Source organism: Coloeus monedula, assembly GCF_965178545.1.
Source record: "Coloeus monedula genome assembly, chromosome: 13".
Lineage (NCBI taxonomy): Eukaryota > Metazoa > Chordata > Aves > Passeriformes > Corvidae > Coloeus > Coloeus monedula.
In genome coordinates, this window is record NC_138793.1 from 10214251 (window position 1) to 10235183 (window position 20933).

A 20933-nucleotide genomic window follows, 5' to 3' on the forward strand; every position below is an offset into this window, starting at 1 on the left:
TTGAAAGGAACTAAATACTGCTGGACAGATCATGTAAATACTCATACATACAAAAATAAATCTGCAGAAAAGATCTTCACCACCCTGTTCTTCCCATTTCAAAGAAAATTTTTTTTGCTCTGACTAATGCAAAATCTGCTAATAGTTCATGTTGGTGTGAGGTACTTTCAAGGCTTCTGTATTTGCCAACACCAAACTAATGCTCAGATGTTCTCAGTGTAGTAAAACACTAGAGGAAGTCTTCTTAGAGTCATGGGATTGTGTTGAAAATATGGCAGGTTTCAAAGTAAGTACTCAATTTTGAAAGGTAGGGGTTTGTTCTCATCAGGGTATTTGCTCACCTGTGATAATCAGATCCCGACTACCATGATTAGAGACTGAATTGGTTGCCCTGCTGCTTGTGAGGTACAGTCACTTTTGCCTACAACAAACCCATTTTTATGGCAGCAGTAGATAAATTGAGCTTGGAGAGTGCACAGGGAGGTAGAAAGCCTGGGCTATCTGAGTTGAAGGGATGTGGTGTTAAACACTGAGGTCACTGATGAGAAAGGGAGAGATGTAGGCAGCCAAAGGAAGGATGGTATGTTTTAGCACATTACAGTGAGCTGACAGCATGGTTGGTGGCTGACTAGTGTGGCAGAGAGAAAATACAGATCACCTACATGTGTGGCATTTAATAACCAGTGCTTTTAAATAATTGACTGAGGAGCATTGCCTCACAAAATGTTAGATGCTACTGTTGGCCTTTTACTACCCAGTATTAACAGTAACCTAAAATTGGCCTTTAAACATTGCTGAAAGGACAATTTGAAAATATGTTGAGATTAGACATATGAGGCCTGATTCTGAGCTTACTTGCACAGATGTAACTCATAAGTGAAAATCAGAAGATGAAAATTATTCCTCAGATACTCAGTCTATATATTTTTATATGTAAATATGTTTAAGCTGTGTTCTCTTCAGTTGCGTAAAATGTTTTCTAATGATAACTAAAGTTAGTTCTCAGGTATGGGAGTCTCCAAATTAAAACTCTTTGACAAAATCCTTAGCAAGAGCTGTTAACCTGAGAGTTTTGTCAGAGAAGATGAATGTTCTGTAACTTCCGTGCCAATAAGGCTAGAAATGAGCTTTCTGTGTCTCTACAGTATTTAGTGTTGAGGGGTTTTTTACCAATACAGCTTCTCCTGTGCATGGGAGGAGAGAAGCCAAGAGGAGTGAGTTCCTGCTACAGAAAAAGTTATTACAGAGAGAAATCATGTCACTCTTGCCTCATCAAGTTAATTTTCTTTCTCAGAATCAACAATTACCTGTTCAGAGGTCATAGTTCAGAGCAGTCACTTGTCAAGCAGATTGGTGGCCACTTTGGAGGCTAAAACATTGTTTTTCTCCCCAACCCCAATTTATTAACCCAGGTTAGAGCTAAACAGAGATGCTGTGAGATGAATGCAGAGCAGAGTTTCATAGCTTTATTAGATGGCAGTCCACATCATTTAGCAGCCTCTTGTTGCAATTAGGTACACACTGACCTCTGATGAGACCAGCTAATCCTGCAGAAAATGAATTAGCTTGTTGCTATACTTTGTCTTAGACCTAAAAAGCAGCTCTTGTATGGCAAATTGTATATATTGTGTATAGGATCAAGATACATTTAAATTTTGGCTAATATGCCAGATTGCAGTTAGAGTGAAATTACATAGATTGTTGTAGCAAATCAATATGACTAGTTAAAAATCAGATTGACTGAAATAGACCTATGATGAGACATATTTTAACATTGATTTTAATAAAAAGGTTTTTTTTTTTCATTGATTAATGGCCTCATGATTAATTTCATGGAACCTGTTTTCCAAATATCACGTGGTAGAGGCCAAAAAAACACAAAAAGAAGTGGAGAGAGAGAGAAAAGAAAAGTTCTTAAAATTCTAACTAAATAATGATACGCTCAGCTTTCCCAAAGCTGCACATACTGATTTTTTTACCTTTTTTTACCAAACCATAACTGGATCCTTCATACCTTGTTAATATTATAGAGGAAGCAAGGTTTCCTTCAGCTTTTTTTTTTTTTTAGGAAGGATGTCATCAAACTTCTGTGCTAAAAAGTCGCTAGCTAGCAGTCAGGGTTTTTTAGAAACTCTTTAAGATCTGTGTCTGCCAACTAATCATGTTGTATTTTACTAACATATGTGCTTTAATATTCTTTTTATACACTGAAAATGTAAGTATTTTTTATTGTAATCTTTAACATATTGACCAAACCTTTAGTTAATGTTAACTGGACCACTTTCAGATTTCTGTAGCTGTTCAGTTTTCTCTTGTAGGAAAGGAAGCATTAGGTGACAGCTTTGGGCAGTTTTCTTTATTCTTTCCCCTTGGTTGTCTTTGTTTGCATCATCAGAGTTGAGCAGGGATAAACAAATCTTCTTTGTGGTAGAAATAATGATTAAAGCAGCTTTGAACTCAGTGTGAAACGTAACTACCACAACAAAGATGAATATGGAATTCTAAAGACCAGAACTATGGATTACTCTTAAAGAAAAGCAGCATCTCTGGTAACTGGGTTGTCTGGTGAAGGATGAGACGCTGTGATTCCTTGTAGTGCCACCCTCTCATTCCACAGCAACTGGGCTGCATTCTAGCAGTGTTATTACTGCAAGTTTTTTTCAATCTTTTATGACTGAAACAATTTGAAACCCACAGTGTTAATCACGATAAGGCAGAGTTGGTGCATATTTGGCTGAATTGTGAGTAAACTGGAATTTTTAATGTTTGTTGTGCATGTAAAACATGTGAAAGACAGAGGAAAAAAAGAGAGTTGAGTTTTGCACCTCTCTGGGTTTGAAGAGAGTAGCTCAGGTCACGAATTGATGTGGAATAGAAATAAACAGCTGGGTGTAAGGGTGTGTTTAGAAATGACTACTTTGGTGACTGCTCCTTTTCTGTGGGGCTGTTCAGGTATAGCTGGATTCTTGCATTACCCCATTCCTGCCCCAGATAATGACCATGGATGTTTATGGTGCAGTATGTTTTTATCTTGCAGGTCGAATTTGAGTGGCTTAGACAGTTTTGGTTCCAAGGCAAGAGGTATTTGAAGTGCACTGATTGGTGGCTTAAGCCTATGGCTAAATTGGAAGAATTTTGGAGAAAAATGGAGATTATGGTAAGTACCAGTTCTAAAGTCTAAAGCCTCTAGGGCTTAATTCTGAGAGCACTCACAATTATGTTTTTAATTGTACTGAAGTAATGGGTTTTAGACTTTATTCAGAACATATGAGAAGCAGAATCAATGTCAGCCTTTCACTGTCTCCTCTTACTTTTATCCCCCAGTAGCTAGAAAAAATGTGAGCAAAATCAGATCCAAAACCCCAGGATTTTAGTTAGCTCTTGACTTTGCTTGTTTTTAAAGTTTGAAAGCCTCGTAAAAGCCTCATATGAGCCTTTTAGAGCCTCATAAGATGACAGCCATATATTACACCACACAAATGCTGTGCACTGTCAACTTTTTTGTACAACACCCAGATAGACAACAGTGCTAATGACAACAGTGGTGCATGTCTGAGGAAAGTTGAGCACAAAATTGGTGATCTGGAAGGACAACTGTCTGTGGTCCACCTGCACAGTTAGACCATAGCCAGAACCTGCACGAGGGGATTATTTCAAGAATAAAGGTAATAATGTTTTCTGGGTACTTCAAAGTACATCATGCATTCCTTGAAAATGGATTCAGTGCCAAACACTGTCATCCTGTTGCTGCTGCTGTCCGTGTAGAGCCTGAGGTGAGAGACTGTGCTGTCAAAGTTTTCAAAGTGGTTGTCAGCATGCCTGTTTCTGGATTTGCATTCAGAAGGGGCTGGCAAGCCCATGGTGCTCCTCTCCATCCCTCTGCATCAGAAGCTGCTTCTCGGTCACTTCTGCTGGTCACAGCATAAAGCCTCGTTTGCCTGTACTGGCTTGGAAGAGTTTGTATTGTAGCTGAGGGTGCTGAGTGTGATTTGTATCAGGGGTGTGTTTGAGGCTCTGGAGATGTGGTGCAACAAGAACGTGTTCTTGAGTCTCGCTGGGAGTGTTGTGACTCAGCTGCTCAAATGTATTGTGAGCTTCTCCAGCAATGTCTGGTTTCAGACTTGGAAAACACACCTGGAAAAATGCAACTTCCAGTTGGGGAATCAGTTGCCACAAGAAATCAGTGAACATTGAATTTTCCTACAAAAGGAGAAAAAATAAAACTTGCTTATGTGGGGGTTTTTTTCCCTCATTTTTATGTTCTTCTGTGCTCATATTTTTGAATGACCCTTATAATTTAAAAAAAATCTTTTGGTTTGTTTTTCTTTCAAATGACAACTTACTCTCTTGTAATACAGGCTTAGATGAGGTAGAGACAAGAACGGTTGATATTTTATATCCATTGTGTGTTGAAAACATGGAAAAACAGCAAACTCTGGAACTCTCAAGGGTTAGGTTTTCTGCAATTGGTGTGACATTGCCATGTGTCTCTAATTAGAAACATGGTGGCGTCAGTGTATCTCCTTTCAACAGGCCTCAGGATGATATTTATCAGCAAACCGAAGCTTGGGCCAAGACAGAAGCTGCTTCTAATTTAAATTTTAAGAATTGCTTTAATGTTTTATGACTTATAACATATTAATCACAATTAATTTCAGCTATTGGAGGAGACAGAAGAGAATGTTAATTGAGAATGTCTGTTTTGTTGAGTCTCTCAGTAAATTTGATGCTCGCGGTGTTCGGGCCCTGGCGCTGGGTGTGTTTTTGGGGCCGTAACCCGCGTTTTGCGCTGCGCCGTTTCGCAGGGCGCCATTAGGGGGCAATGTTGAGCCGCAGTTCCCAGGCGCGGCCTCAGTAAAAACCCCTCGAAATGCGGCATTAACATCCAGAATTATCCCTGTTGCTCCAAGTTAGCCGTAATCTCTAAGATTCCATAACACAGGAAATCAATTGCGGGTTAACAAATTCAACAGCAATTTAACATAAAAAGTGCAGTGTTTTGGTGCATGCTTAGCTTCCACAGCTAAGTTAAATCACAAGGGTGTTTTTGAAGGTACCCAGTAGTCTACGGTGGATGGTTTCTTTTCCTCCAAATTTATAATTTTAGCTGGATGATTCTTAGGAAAAAAAAAAAAAAAAGAAAAAAGAGAGAATAATGTAAAATGCTGAAAGTAAAAATGTCTTAGAATTGTTGGTCTTATTTTGGAAGAATTTTGCTATTTAAAAGGAATTATTTCTTAAAATATTTAAGCAATGTATTTTTCCTTTGTGTGTGAGCTGAAGAATTGTTGACGTAGTTTTTTTATATGTGTGTCTAGAGTGATACAAAAGTCAGTCTTGGTGTCGGTCTGTGCCTTTTTAAAATTTTTCCCCTTGTTTAATAAAGCAGCTATAAAGAAGAAAAGAAAGTTTCCAAAATTATCTCTGATTCTGCTAATTGTAATTACTCTTCTGTCACAGCAGAGTATGATATTGCAGGAAGTTCAGCCCAGTGTCTTCAAACCTGTGGGCTTTATTTAATATTTTTGTACATTATAGCAAGCACACAATTTTATCATAATGTTTATTCCTGGCATTTCTTTCCCTGAGGGTAGTTTTACTTGGAGCTCACTCTTGTGATGTAAATGTTAAACCTTTCATTTGAATGACATTCTGATAAAACATCACATTTCCCACAATATTACCTCATGAATTTATGAGCCATTAAATCCAAAGCAGTTTAACCAATCTTCCTTTTTTTTTCCCTCCCTTGAAAATATGAAGGCTATTCATATGTTGGAGGGTTTTTTTTTTTAAAAGTCATCCAAGATTAACACATTATCGCCTGCAACATCAGGATAAATGCTTGCAGAATTCAAAGGGAGAGTTACCATTTGAAAAAAGACCGTACAAGCTTTGCTTTCTGGGTAAAGAGAAGTCTGAAAAGCTGAAATCTCATGTGATGTGAGCAAGTCTTGCTGTAGCTGTTCTGAGATTCAGTGGAGAGACAATTTGTCTCTCAGGGTCTGATATCATGCAAACCTTGCAATCTGACATTTATTTTAGCTATGAAAATCCGTAACCATCACACCAAATCTGTAAGAACTGCAGAAGTCCGACAGCCTTTTTTTGGGTATTTTGTTTTAGGTTGATTCCCATTAGGAAAGTAAACTGTAAATCAATGAAATTATTTTTGTTTGTGGAATGAAAAGTAAACATATGTGGCTACACTTGCACGTTGAATTTTTGAAGGTTTTTTTAAACATATTTAGTGTTCCTTAAAAAAAAAAAAAAAAAAAGGCCCTTACAGTGCTATATGGTGTGAATTGTATTTCCTGCTTTGACAGTCCATTTAGCAATGTAGCAATGTATTTATATGGCAGTTGGCCTTAATAACCTTTATTGACTTTAGTGGGTAAGAGCCAAGACTGGTATTATTAAAATGTATCAATTTCATTGCAGTATAAAATCACAACATATATAATTATGTTAGGTAGGCTAGGCTCCATTTAATCCCACTTATTTATGCAGGAATTTGGCAAGACAAAAGAAAGTGTGGAACTGAAATGTAGAGAAAAGTGTGAGTGGCTTGGAGTTGCATTTAACAGCACAACTGTCTGCCTACAGTGAAGGGACTGCTTGAAGGAATGAAACACAGATATTGAGGAAGTAATTTCTTAATGGGATAACTGAAACACAAGTAATTGTTACACCATTTGTTTCACTTATTGGCATCTTAAAATAGAGCTGATGATAATGAAATGCAGCACACCTTTTAATTTGTAGTGGTGCAAAAGCAGAAGCGTGCACGCTCGGTGTAAGTAGAATGATCAAAGTGGCATTTCATGCAGACTGGTATCTTTCTGCACAACTTTCATCTTGATTTGTAAAACTTTTTAAAAACTATCTCTAGTCTTGTTATTACTGTTACTCCCAATAACAAGCTTTTAATCAGTTTATACAACTGAATTGAAATCAGAGAGCAAGGCTATTTTCTTGTAAAATTATTTTTCTTTCCTTTTTGAGGTCTATTTCATTATTTGCTCCTATTGCTATATATGAAGTATGTCATAGTTCCAGCTATAAGCCACTACTGTCAAGGGCTTACAGCCTGACAGTTAGAATTGAGTCTACGCTGAAACTTGAGCTACAAAATCTCAGCCCAGAGCCTTTTTTTTTTCCAAATTAAAGCAAGGGTTTAAATATGTATTTAAATCAGAGCATTTCAGTTCCCAGATAACCATGAAAAGCTCTAAGAAAAAATATGCTTTTACAAGGAATTCTCCTAGCTTTTGTAGACTTTGGCACTTTAAACAACTAACCAATTATTTTTAAAAAAATAGATAATGGGATCACAAACAGACTGGTTGGTTGTTTAGCTTCTTTCAGAAATTGCATAGCAACTTAACTGACATTTGAATTGGTTTGACCTTGTCAGCCAAAATTCCAGGAACTCTGAGGTATTATTTTAATTTCTCTTCTGGTTTTCCCGTTGTGCTCAGATATTGCAGTGTCACACTTTATTGGAGGGCCATGTGGCGATGGGTGATCAGATTTGCCTAATGAGCTGTGAAATGTAGGTACAACATGGCAGCTCCAAGACCCAAATTTTGCCTGTATTTCTTGTCTTTTGGGGCTTTCCTTATCTGTTTAGGCCAGAGCCTTTAAATAAATGTATTTTTGTCAGGTTATATTTTATGTACACTGGGAGTCAGATGTTTCTGGAAATGTATCTTTTATCTTAAACAACAACAACAAACCTGATCCTGGAGACTTATTTTTCTTTTTTTTTTTTTTTTTTTTCCTTCTTTTTCTGGCAATAATTTCTTTGACCTCAATATTTTTAGCTGTCAGAAATGGGAGAAAGGATTTAGCATTGTCTGTAGTAGAATCACAATGAATCTGTAAACAGAAAAAAATAAGTGAAGTTGTATTGCACATCTTTGAGGAAAAAAATTATTTACAATTCTGAGGGAATTCAGACTTAAGCTTCCAAAACAACATGTGTGCTGAAAGCACAAAAGACTGTGTTTATGATTCTCTTTGAAGTGTTTCTGCAACAGGATAAGGAAAATTTTAGAAACTGTCTGATAGTGTTCAGGGTAAATACTTAAACCCCTTTAGAGAATTTCACACACAGATACTGTGCAGCAGAAAAAAGGATACTTATGTTTCCTAAAGCTGCTACAGCCTACAGCTTTGTACTTAAAGACAGAGGTGTTGAATAGAATTCTTCTGAGGATACATCCAGTGACAATATCTACAGGAACATCAGAGTAAACCAGTGGATAGCACTTTCTATTTTTAACCCTTACATGAGCTGGTTGAGATCTGAGCTGCGTTGATGTGAACCACTATAACATTTCTGTTATAAACTGGAATTGTTCAAGGGGCAGCCTTCCCACTCCGACAGCATTCTGGGAAAATCACTCTGACAACATTGAGGTGATAATGTGCACTGGCATAAGCCAGCAGAAGTTTAGGACAATTTACGTCCTGTGGGGCAGTGAGGTGCATTTCTGATGGCCCACGTGGGAGAACCATGGATGGGTTGTGTAGCTGTGCCCATGGTGTGGTCCTGCCTCTGCCTTCCCCTCCAGGTGGATTTGCACCTGAGTTACAAATTTGACATTTGTAGGTGTTTTTGTGCATACAGCTGATCTTGGTGAGCTGCAGTTTTGGATAACTAGAATTCTATTGTCTTGTACTTAATTCTTACTGTAACAGGGCTTCTTTTGTGATCTTCACTCTATTTTTATACTCTTGGATGTATACAGTTGTGTGTACTAAGTACCTGCACTTGTGTGTAAAATGTGAAGAGCTCTGTTAGCATTTAAGGCATAAATGCACATACCACAATCAGCAGAAATCAAGATTGTGCAGATAGGTTATTCCCATTCTTGTGTTTGAATTGTGTAAATTGGTCTCTATGTCTGAGCTGAGACTGTGGCTTAAACAGGTTTCTTTCTCCTCCACCACATGTTATAAGTTTTCCCATAGTGGATAGAGCACCAGAGCTGATGCACAGTGTGACTGTATGTGTGTGTACATGCTCTACACACAAATCCATACACACCCATACTGGGGATTTGAACTGTGATGATCTAATTAACTTCTTTATGTGACTTCTGAATCATATAAACTTAAATTTAGAGAAAAGGCGTTTATAGGGAATGAGCACTGGGGCCAACTGCTTGCAGTTCTTTGCAGCAGGAAAAACACAGGAAAAGAGTTTAGAGAGCATTAGAATGCATTTGGCGGTACTGCAAGTTGCCCTGGGTCTGACAGGGAGGGAAAACCTCAGATCATGGTTCTTGCTGCATCCTTGTGAATCCACTGTCAATCCTGGAAGGATATTTTAGAACCTAGTCTTGCCACCCTTTTATTGTTGATGGAAACTATGTTGTTGGAAGCTATGCTGATTTCAGTGAAAGCAGAGTCAGTGTGGTGGGGCTGGTGTAGATTGTATAAAACTGTGTGCTGTTTCCACCATTGTCCCCCCAGAACCTTGGATGGACATACAGTAGAATAACAAAAGATCTTTGTATCAATAGTATGTTTATTGAGCCTTATTATTTATTGGGGAAATAATGATGCTGTAGTACTGAGCTATTGTTTTACCAGTCTCATTATTCTTTGCAAAGCCTTTCACAAGAGCATGGAGTGCCAGGACAAGGGGGAATGGTTTTAAACTGACAGAGGGCAGGTTTTGTTTGGATATTAGGAAGAAATTGTTTACTGTGAAGCTGTCAAGGCACTGGCACAGGTTGTCCAGAGAAGCTGTGGCTGCCCCATCCCTGGAAGTGTTCAGGGCCAATTTGGACAGGGCTTGGAGCAACCTGGGATAGTGGAAGGTGTCCCTGCCCATGGGGGATGGAACTAAATTGTCTTTAAGGTACCTTCCAAGCCAGAAGATTCTATGATATGCTTTAATGTTCTCAGAAATCTATTTCTTAGTAGAAAAACTGCATAAAAGACCACATTTGAACACTGAGAATAATGTTTCTTGAAAATAAATTAATCTGTGTTTTTAGAATTTATGTTATGTGCTATGTAGAAATTGATTAATGTTTACCAATATTTAAAATTACATCTAGTTCTCATTTATTCAATCCTAGAAGTGATCAGATACAGAGCATATGGATTTGTATTTGTGTATATATGTTTATGGACATGCTACACAGAAAAAAAAAGGATTTGGCTTGGTGTTAGAACTGTGAATTACAGTGGTTTGGCAGGAATAATTTGTACTGTGATTGTTATAAACTAGGGCAAGTTGTGATTTTGAAGGAAAGTGAAAGCAAATGGCAGTATGACTAAAATGTCACCATCTACATTGCTGTATGTTTTTTAATACAGCTAGTGTTGCTAAATGTGGTTTTATTGCTATTGTATTTTAGTGGCTCTGTAACCACTATAAAATAGAATACAGCTGCTTTACTTTCCAAATGGCTTTGGTAGGCAAGGGAGGTTGACATCTTCTGAAAAGCTGCTGTTGCTGCATCGATACCTTTTCTTTCCTATCTGATCATCAGTCCTTCTAATTCCTAACAAGATCATGGCTGAATAGTATTTTTGTAATGTGTTCTTTAACAGTTACTTCATCTTTGCTCAAAATTGCAGCTTTCATTTTATACATTATGAAATGAAACTTGGCTTCAGATGTTGCTATGGAGAGCATTATGCCCTGATGAATTAGGTGCTAATTCTTTTACTGACCCTCTGTTTAACTTGTGCAAGTAACTTAGGTGTGGTTTTCAAAATCAGTCTGGCAATCAAAACATTGAGGTCTTACTTTGGTTTTAGATTGCAGACAATTTCTGATCTGAAATTCCTCCTCAGTTAGATGAGGCTGTGTTTTTTTCTGTATCTGACAATTACTTTTGGCTATGTCCTAGGGAGAGAACATCCTGCATTTGAAGGAAACCAACAAATTTCTGCCTCCCCATATCATGATTGCAAAGTATAGATGGGGCCACATAGGAGCTTTTATTTTTTTTTTTTTTTTCAGATGGGTAAATTCTGTCTAAGAAGAGTTTACTGTATTTTGGCTGACCCTGATTGTCTCCAGGCAGTTCCCAGGTCTAGTTCTCAGGAGCTTTTGTGTGAATCTTTTTTGCACTTTCTGTTTGTCACTACTCATGCTTCTGCTTAATGATCCTGAAGCTGCAGATATAATAATGTTTACTATTCTGCAGTAGGTAGATAATTACTGGTTTTTCTCAAATGTTACAAGTGAACATCAGATTTTGGCAGTTTTCCTTGGACTGCTAGTCAGTCTGAACTCTATATAATTTTCACAACAGAGGCACTAATATAAAGTGTAGCAAATCTTTTAAATTATTCCAGTAAAATAATGTGATTGTTTATCACAATCAGACCAGTTTTCATAGGACTCATTTGGAATTTCTGTAATAGAGTAGAACCATTAACGGGATGGTGAGAAGAGGACAGATTGTTGCTGGGGGACAGGAATGGCATCAGTGGAGCTGTGCTCAAGATGAATCCAGCTCGTGCTTAGCATGCAGTGATCCACAAAGTGCACTGTTAATAGCTGGGAATAGTGCATCAGTTCATGTTGTCTAGCTGCCTAGGGATCAATGTCATTGTGTAATAAACTGCAGCGATTATTTTTATGTGTCTGTGTATATATGTATGCATATATACACTGCTAATAATTACATTTTAGCTCAATCTTCAAGCTGTGTCCTACATGCTAATGGATTAGAGCTTCACCAGCTAGCTAGAAAGTCAATTGTTTTGTGATGTTGTGGTGGGACTCAGCTTGGATAACTGAATTATAAGACTTTTTTTGTAATTCAGACACATGGCAGAGTAAATTAACTCATTGTGATCCTTTTGGTCTCCTTCTGTCCAATGTCATGCTTCCATTTCATGAAATAGAAATCATGTGCTGAAATCATTTGCGATAGTAGGACCACAAAATTCACTCTTTTGCTCAAAAGTAATTATTGGGTTTGTTGCTGATGCATGATAGAAATTATTTTAAGATTAGTCTGTACAAAGCAGTTTATGCTGATGCTGTGTAGTCCCACACAGAGGTGGTGCTTTTCAGACTTCCATGAGGTTATAGAAAATCTGAAAGTCAGCAGAGCCTTACATTTCTTCATGTCTTCACTTATGGGCAAGAGGAAAGAGCAACATGGTGTTGCATGTCCAATGGTAATACATCTATCCCCAGGAAGCAGAAGTGAGGCAAGAAGAAATTAGTTCTGTATTGGTAGATGCTCAAGGCAAAGACCAATCCAAGTCCTGACTAGGTCCTCGTCCAAAATGTTATGATGCTTTTAAAAGGATTTAAAATAAAGAGAATTAAGATTATTGATATTTCTCACTTTTAAAAGTCTTCTCCTGTAGGTGTTATCTTCATTAATGCAACTTTACAGGGACTGGCATTGTCTCTCAGAGGAAAGACAGCAGAGAAAGGAGAGGTTGCCATGCAGTCAAGGCATGTACTTGTACAGTCAAGGCTCTTCAAAACATTTTTCCATTACTGATCTTTTGTTGGTTTTCATGTAGGACATATTTGATACACATGTTTATAAAATATTTATACATTCATGGGTCAATTCCACTGGTGGTTGTTATGCTAAAGGAATTGTGGATTTGCAATAATTAGGAATCTATTGGGGAGAAGAAAAGATGGGTAAGACAGCAGATGAACCAGTCTGAAAACTCTCAGAATTTGCTGAAATGTTGAACAAAACAAAAAAAGTTTCACTGGTTTCTTTAAGAAATCCTACTGTTAAAAAACTTGATAACAGGGCTGTTTTCTCAAGTTTTTTCTTTGCTTTTCATCTTCTACATTTCCTTCTTAAATGTAAAATACTGTAATTGAATCACAGCATTAGCTGGCTTTTCCCAACATAACAGCAGATTTAGGCTCTTTGCTGCTAGTTTCAAAAGTAATATGTACGGAGAGAGAGCGCGAAGACAAAAATTGAGCACATAGATGTATAATCCCCAAGGAATAAACTGACTTCTACTAGACAAGCTGAAAGCTGATTAAAATATTTTTCATCCTTTGGGTATGCAACAGCTTTTGATGATGGAGAGTGTATTAATATTCAGCTTAGCTGCTTGTCGACACTTCAGACAGGTCCCAGGAAAGACTCTGATACTGACCAGGTTTTCTCACTCTGCCAGAAATCTTTATGAGACATAGAGCAGCAGCCTTGTACCAGGAAAAGCCAAGATAAGAATACTGCTATGTCTTCATTTTAGAAATTTCTTTTATAGATTTTAAAAGGATTGAAAATTTTAAAGAATTCTTTTAATGATATAAATGCATTTAAATACAACAAAGGAGAAAGAGTATTCTTAATTATTTTAAAATAAAGCTGTTGTAATCTACTCAATTTTCAATTCTTTTGTCTGAGTTGTTTGTAAACTTACAAAGATTCTAGTAAAAATATCAGTGATCGAGATTTTTGGAAAATAGGATGGAGAGGCTTGGCAAGTGGGAAGTGGTTATGGTGAAGATGGCAGAAGATAAGGGTGTAGCTGTGAGTCTCCTCCAAAGCTAAATACTGTGGGTAGTGATGTCTGATTTTTTGTGTTCCCATCCATTTAAAAATGTAGTGTTTTGATAGAATTCCATTAATTGATACCTCTGTGCAGTAGTAATACTACATTTAATATGTTACTGGTTTGAGTACAGAATCAAATAAGGGAGGAATATTCTCTGTTTAAGAAAAAGTAATTATGTCTAATGCAGTGAACTATTTAAAGTATGTTGGAAAGCATTTGCTTTTAATTCAACAATAATAATAATTATAATAATATCAGTGATCAAGATTTTTGGAGAGTGTGCTCCTTCTTAAATTATTTTGTAACAGTCAGATCTGGGATGGTGGGGTACTGTTCTCTTAACTTTGTCTATTCCCTTGTAATGTAATACCTACCTTCCAGACAAGAATGAGATGTAAACAGCTGCTTTATCAGCTGATACTTCTGTTCTTTTGTTGGCATGCTGACATATAGGGTGTTTGCTTTTTCCCCTTCCACAGTGACTAAATATATACAGTATCTCTGGAAAACATGTCATACACTGTGTGAGGTGCCTTTAGGATGGCTCCAGGGCTAAATACTTCCTGTAGTAGGTGAAAGAGCATGGCTTAATCAGCTTAGTTAACTTAATTAAGCTGTGCTTTTTCTCATGGTACAGCTTTAAAGAGTATTTCATATAGAAACTGTCTTTTGTACTTGTGGAATGACACAAGGTTGGAGAAATTGTGTGGCATTTTTATAGTGGGCTTGAAAAATATAAGATTTGCTACTTATTCTGCAATGGGAAGAAGTGAACTAAAGGAGTGTGTCATTTTTACTGAAGATTTAAAGGAGAAATTCTAATGCAGTTTAGATTGTGAAGGCTTCTCAAACTGAGAAAGTCTACTCTTCTTTTTATCCTTATCTAATTTTAAGAGTTTTGTATGTGGGAAGAGCTGTCCATTTTCATCCCAACCTTGGCTTGCCTGCTTGTAGGTGTGTCACCAGATTCCATGACCCTACATTTTGCTATTCTTTGGAAGAAGTAAACTAATACAGTGTGATTGTGGGAATGTGGGTCTTTCCTCCACTGCTCTTTGAGTCTCAGCAGAAAATACTGCTACAAATTAAAGTAATTTGAACTCAGTTATTCTTTCTTGAGATGAGGTACTCTTCATATTCTTCCTGAGGTACTCCATGCTGAGGAAAAGGTCTGATTTTCCTCTTGGGGAAATGCTGGGGTTCTGGTCCTAGTGGAACCCTCCTGTCTGGGTAGAGGAGGAGATTGATTAGCAAGGCACAGGCACAGCTGGAAACAGTAAGTGCTGAGTGAGTTCTACTTACCGTCTTATTTGCTTCATCTGACTCGTTAATGTTACTTCTTTACTTACCTCTACAGGTTTCTGAAAGAGTAAGGGGTGGGGGAAGAAGCAATCAGGGCAGCAGTTGCAGCTGGCCAAGGGGAGAGTGGCAGCAGGTGCCAGTAGCCAGTGACAACATGGGAGGAGGGCTAGGAGCCCTTCTGGTGGCAGAATGACAGGACTGAAAGCAAGGTGAGTGAGAACTCCTGGGACAGCAGCTTTGGAGTGAGTGCAGAAGTGCTTGGAAAACTTGAAACTGGTTTGTGGGTGGAATGGACCTTTGGGTACAGTGGGAATAGAAAACAAGCTTGGCAGGAAAAGCTTTGGAGACTGACAAAGAATGGGAGAGGATGGCAAAGGCTCTCAGGCAAAAAGGAGTGGAGTGGTTTGAGAGAAAATAGGATGGAGAGGCTTTGCAAGTAGGAAGTGGTTATGGTGAAGATGGCAGAAGATAAGGGTGTACTGTGAGTCTCCTTCAAAGCTAAATACTGTGGGTAGTGATGTCTTTGGTTTTTTGTGTTCCTATCCCTTTAAAAATGTAGTGTTTTGATAGAAATCCATTAATTGATACCTCTGTGCAGTTGTAATACTACATTTATTATGTTACTGGTTTATAGTACAGAATCAAATAAGGGAGAAATAGTTTTTGTTTAAGAAAAAGTAATTATGTCAAATGCAGAAAACTATTTAAAGTATGTTGGACAGTATTTGCTTTTAATTCAACAAACATAAAATTATTCTGGAAAAACCCAGGGAGGTTATATATACATAGATTTAAGAAAATGTTTAAAATGCACATAACGATCAAGTCGTGTGAATTATTTTTTTGTGTTTATGTGGCACATGGATGCATACCTATACATATACATGTATATACAGCCATGTGCACCCACAGAGGGAAAGATTTTTGCCTGTTTTAAGTACTGAGCTTCTCTCCATAATGCTTGAAGTTGCAGAATCTCACTGAACTGATACAATGTGTTAAGTTTCTCATCTGAGTACCTCTCATCCCACTGCTTGGGCATAGTTCTGTTACAGACTTCAGTGTTTCTTGATTATATGGGGTGTTATAATTTCCTGATGACTGGTTATGTTATTTATGATATGGAGGGTGTTAATCCTTTGGTGATTAACGCTCTATTTGAATTACCAGAGGTCAAAGGTACATTCTTTTATTTGGGTTTTGGGGTTTTTTCAGTGTTTTTTCTTTTGATTTTTTTTTTCTAAAGGTTTTTTCATTCTCTGTTTTATCTGAAAATTATTTTGAGACAATTTGGGGTGAGGAGAGGAGCATGCTTCTTCTGTAGGGGCCCAAGTCTGTTGAAGCTGTAGGCATTAGAACATAAGTTCTCTTTGCACTGAACAGCTCTTCCAGAAATCCACCATTTAAAGATAATGAAAATCTCATAACCAAAAGAATCATAGTAAAAAGCATATGGAAGAAGGTATTCTCTACTTAAACCTGTGAAAAAGTGGATACCTACCTGTGTCTCATTCTAAGCCTTTTTGGAAAGATTTATTAAAGGTTATAAAGGTGTGTACATATATATGTGTATGTATACATATAAACACACACTTTATAAGGTATAAATATATATGGCTGTCATTTCAGGTGATGTGGAGATATTGCAGAGATTCTTGTCCAGCTGCCAGCTGTATCACAGTCACTGTGGTTTCAGAGTTGAGGAGCTCTATTAAAAGCCTTCAGTTGTTTCAAAGGCTGTGGCTGTGCAGAAGTTACCCTTGCCCTAATATTTCAATCCTTTCTTGAATTACCATAGGGTTTTTTGGTGTTTTTCTCAGCTGTGTTCCTTAAAGTGCTGGAGGTGATTGAGAGGGAAGCACCAAAGGATTTTTGCTGTTTTGTTTCTCACACATTTCTGGGGTTATGTAACCATTCCCACAGCTCCAGGAGAATTCAGTTATGTGTCCAGGTTTGCTGAGTTGGTGTGTCCAGCTGCAAAGCCTTTACAGCAATTGCCAGTGTTCACCAAAGTGTGCTGTGGCACTGGCTTTGCTCCCTTCTGTAAAGGTGACCATAACACGTTCCCTGACTGAAGATCTGAGGTACATGTTCCCTCTGGAGATTCTTCATGCTGTGGTCATTCCACCTACTCCAAATCTGGAAAAGTGTGGGCACGATGGAAGACCTGCCAGAGTTCCCTCACTGGTGTTTTTCCACTCCAAAACCTCTCTGGTAGTACCTGAAACTGCAACAAGCCAGTTACAGGAGAATTATTTTGATGGAGCATAGCCCTCTGCAGTGTTTAGGACTTGCATATAAACAAAGGAGGTGGTCAAAGAGCAAAGGAAACACTAAAGTTAGGAAGCCAGAAGCGGAAGGGGAGCAGCTCATCTGGTTAGGGCAGTTTTTTGAGCTTGTAGATTGTTCACAGCTCAGATGATGGCAACCTGGGAAGCTGTAACAGAATATGATAAGCCTCCCTCTGCATTTTCCATTAGAGGCATAACTGCTCCTGACTTGCTGCTTTAGGAAATCTCAGCATCAGACTAGACTGAACAAATGTTAACGGTGTCTGTTTTGCAGAGCTGGAACATGAGTTCACTGGTGTATAAAGCTCTGTTTTAACTCAGTTACCAGAATGGGCTCAATGCCTGAACTGCTGGATGAAGTCCTCCAATCTGCCCAAAAATTGCAACATATTCTAGTAATTCTTAAACATTTAATCTACATACCAATGCTCTAATGTTTAATGTTGCTCTACAGCTGATATGATGATTATTACCCAGGTGGAAGCACAGAGGCAAGTTGCTCCTGTCCAGCCACTCATCTGATGATTGTGTTTTACTGTCTGTGCTCAGTTTCTCTCTGCTTTGCTCTCTGGTGTTTTGCTCTGAGCTCAGTGAGGTGCTGAGATTAGTGCTGGTTTGCTTTTGTCATAATCTTTCATGTTTGCTGTGACGGATAGGTGAAAAAGCAGTATTTGTTCTGCTCCAGCATGCAAGGAATCCAGCTCAGACACTGAGGGCAATTAGTCCCTGCGTTGTGGGATAAAAAGCAGACATGCTAAAATTTTAGGGGTACTTTTTTCCTGTACATGCTCCAGGGGGAATGCTGCACACTGCACTGTGGCTTCCTACATGATTTCTCTGTTTAAGATTGCTTAAGTGCTAAGTGCCATTCAACTGCTGGTCTGTGGTTAGTGCAAATACCAAATGCTACACAGGCTTTATTCCTTGTGCCTTTAATGTTTCCATTTTAATAGTTTCATTTATGCTTAGAAATGTTTTTTTTCTAGTGCTGTAGAGAGGCTGTGAGTAGTCTGGCACCAAAGCGTGTTGAAAGCATTTGAAGTAGTTCAGTAGGAGGTAGAATTAAAGGTCAAAGTGGTTTTGTGACCAGAGCAAGAAATTGGGAGGGAAATAGGTTGCAGAAAAGAGGGAGTAACAATAACCAAGTGAGAGAATTAGGAATAAATATAATGGAAGTATAAAGAGTCCTAGAAGTGCAAAGGATGCTAGGGTTAAAAGAACTGAATTTTCATCTCTTAAACTTGGCTGCAGCATTTAATAGGGCCTTGCTCTGGGAATATTAAATATGTAAACTACTAATACAAAATGATGCAATTAGTTAAAAATGTGACTTTTGTCTGAATGTATAATTTCACTTTATATGTCAAAATAGTTTTTTGTCAGCTGACATATTTCTGAATCAGCTTTCTTGAAGGAGTGGTTACATTATGGCCTCACAGCAGCAGAACATTCAGCCTGAAAGTCTGCAGATAGAACATTTGCAATAGTGTGTATGTGTGAAATTTTAAGTGATGAACTGCCTGATTAAAACAAGAATATGTTTTTACTGGAAATTGTTATTGGTTTTGTGTAAATCCATTTTTAATACTAAAAAAGAAAAAAAAAACATTTGGGGAGAAATAAATTAGTAGGTAGCAAGCAAGACTGAAAGAACATACAACTAAAGGTGTAATTTAGACATATAAATATCAGTCCTTTAAATGAGAATAATAAGAACCAGGTTACTAAATAAGATTTGCTTCATGAAAGATGGAGAAAGTTGTTTACTGATTTAGCTGGTATAGCTAGAACAATGTACTTAGCAGTTTTCATATTGAAGATTATGTTCTGTACAAATATATAGTATATTAGAATTTTGCTAGTCCTGTTTCAAAGTCTTCTAAAATATTTTTGATTCCTTCTTACATTTATCACAAACAACCATTTATTTTCTTGGGTTGAACCATAAATATTTGTGGAAGTGTTGTAATCTTTTTTTAAAAACAACCATTTGAAAATCTGCATAATGGGCTTAAGTAAATAACATGACTTACAAGTAAGACTATGAGTCTATTGCCTGTGATGCTCTTTTTTGGTGACTCTTTCCATAATCCGAATTTATACAATTAAATTATACATATATTTATATAATTATATACTAGACATTCAAAGTATGCTTAAGTATGCTTAGAGATTTACATCAGAAATAATAATTATTGATATCATGTTCTCATTTTACACCTACTTGTGCCTCACATTTGTACTAACCAGTAAATAAGCATATATAAACCATGTCAATTTTTTCTGTTTCATTGCATTTTTGCTGTTTCATTGCATTTTTCAAATATGTTTTCATCAAAAAATATTTTACAGCTTATTTGCACTGTACAGCTTCTAAATCTAAGACACCACTGGGGTCAGCAGATAGCAGATAGCCTATCCAGTGTTTGAACTGGTATTCCAGTTTCTGGTTTCCTGAGGATAAATGTGGTTGCTCCAATATAAATGTTTTAGATCACAGTGACAGCTCTGGAAATTAAACATAGCCAGCAAAATCTATTTTCTGTCTAGCTAAGTAAAGGACAGGACAGATGAAAAAATTCCCTGAGCGAATGAATTCTTATGAACAGTGATGAATCTTTTCCCTATGCTATATTAATCAAGAAAAAAAAAAATCTAACCTGTATTTCTGTATATGTTTTTCTTATTCAAGTTTATCATATAAGGCGAAAAACTTAGAATATCACTCCGAGACCATGTTGTAGCATTGCAAACACTTTTCTAACCACAGGGAAAAGTTAGCCTTTAGGATAGTTTCCAGAGAGTTGCAATGGTTTGTGAGTGGAATAGACTTTAAAATTCTACGAAAATCTGGGCTTTGGGGAGAGGTGAAAGACTTAAATTTTCTCAGGAATTTCCTTTCTCCTAATTTATTATGAACAGTGTTTTGATTTCAGAAGCTTTGCCTTATCCCGCCTTAAAGTATCTTAAAATGATGAGTTTACAATTCTGTTTCTTAAATACAAGTTTTGATACCTACTTCAGAGGCTACTGCCATGCAGAAAAATGCAGAATTTTCTCATATAGACTATGCAGCAGGTTGGGCACCAAGGAAGAATAAGAAGAGAGAGACTCCCCTGCCAAAAAGTAACTCTGAGTCATGTTCATTGCTGGTTTGTTTTCTACCTGAGGCATGGTCCTGGACTCTGTGGTTCTGGAGGATTCCTTTTCCTTTCTAGTGAAACTGCTCTGCCTTGACCAGTGGTTTGAGTCCACTGTTTGCATTTGTCAGAGGAGACAAAACAGTTCTGCCTTTGCAGGTGCTTCTTTCAGCTGGAGCTTGGATGCTATTGTTAAGCTTACATCCCTCTTCTCTGCGCCAATTCTTTCTTGTTTCCACAACTACTTCTAAGTAACTCCCTCTAGCAAAGTATGCTTTTAGAAACTTGCCATTAGAAGAAATTTGATAGTCGTTTTTGTGGCTACTATACCAATCACTGGATATTTCTGCTTGGGCTGAAGAGTCAAAATGAGCTATGGAGTGCTCAGTTGTTGCATTGTGATTTTATTTTTTCTTTGTTGAGGTGGAGGAGTTAATGTAGGTTGTATCTCAGAAGTGACGCTATGGGACATTACTAATTTAAAAAAATATACAAATATATTGTGACCCTTAAGATATACGCACGCATTTTTTTCTGTAGGAGTAAAAAAAAGCTCTCTTTAAAAACTTTATTGCAAAGTAAATGGTTAAAATGGAGCTGCAGTTACTTGAAAGAGACAAATATACATTCATTATTTCCTGAGTATGTTGTTTTTACAGGAAAGCAAAGG

At 37.4% G+C, this 20933-nt stretch overlaps 1 protein-coding gene across 1 annotated transcript in view; it reads left to right on the top strand.

Moving 5' to 3' along the window:
- Window positions 1–20933, top strand: part of FTO (FTO alpha-ketoglutarate dependent dioxygenase) — a 228318-nt gene that overhangs the window by 65099 nt on the left and 142286 nt on the right. The window contains exon 7 of the mRNA XM_082290062.1: window positions 3038–3157. Within this exon, the coding sequence (XP_082146188.1) occupies window positions 3038–3157 (120 nt within the window). The remainder of the gene's footprint in view (window positions 1–3037; window positions 3158–20933) is intronic.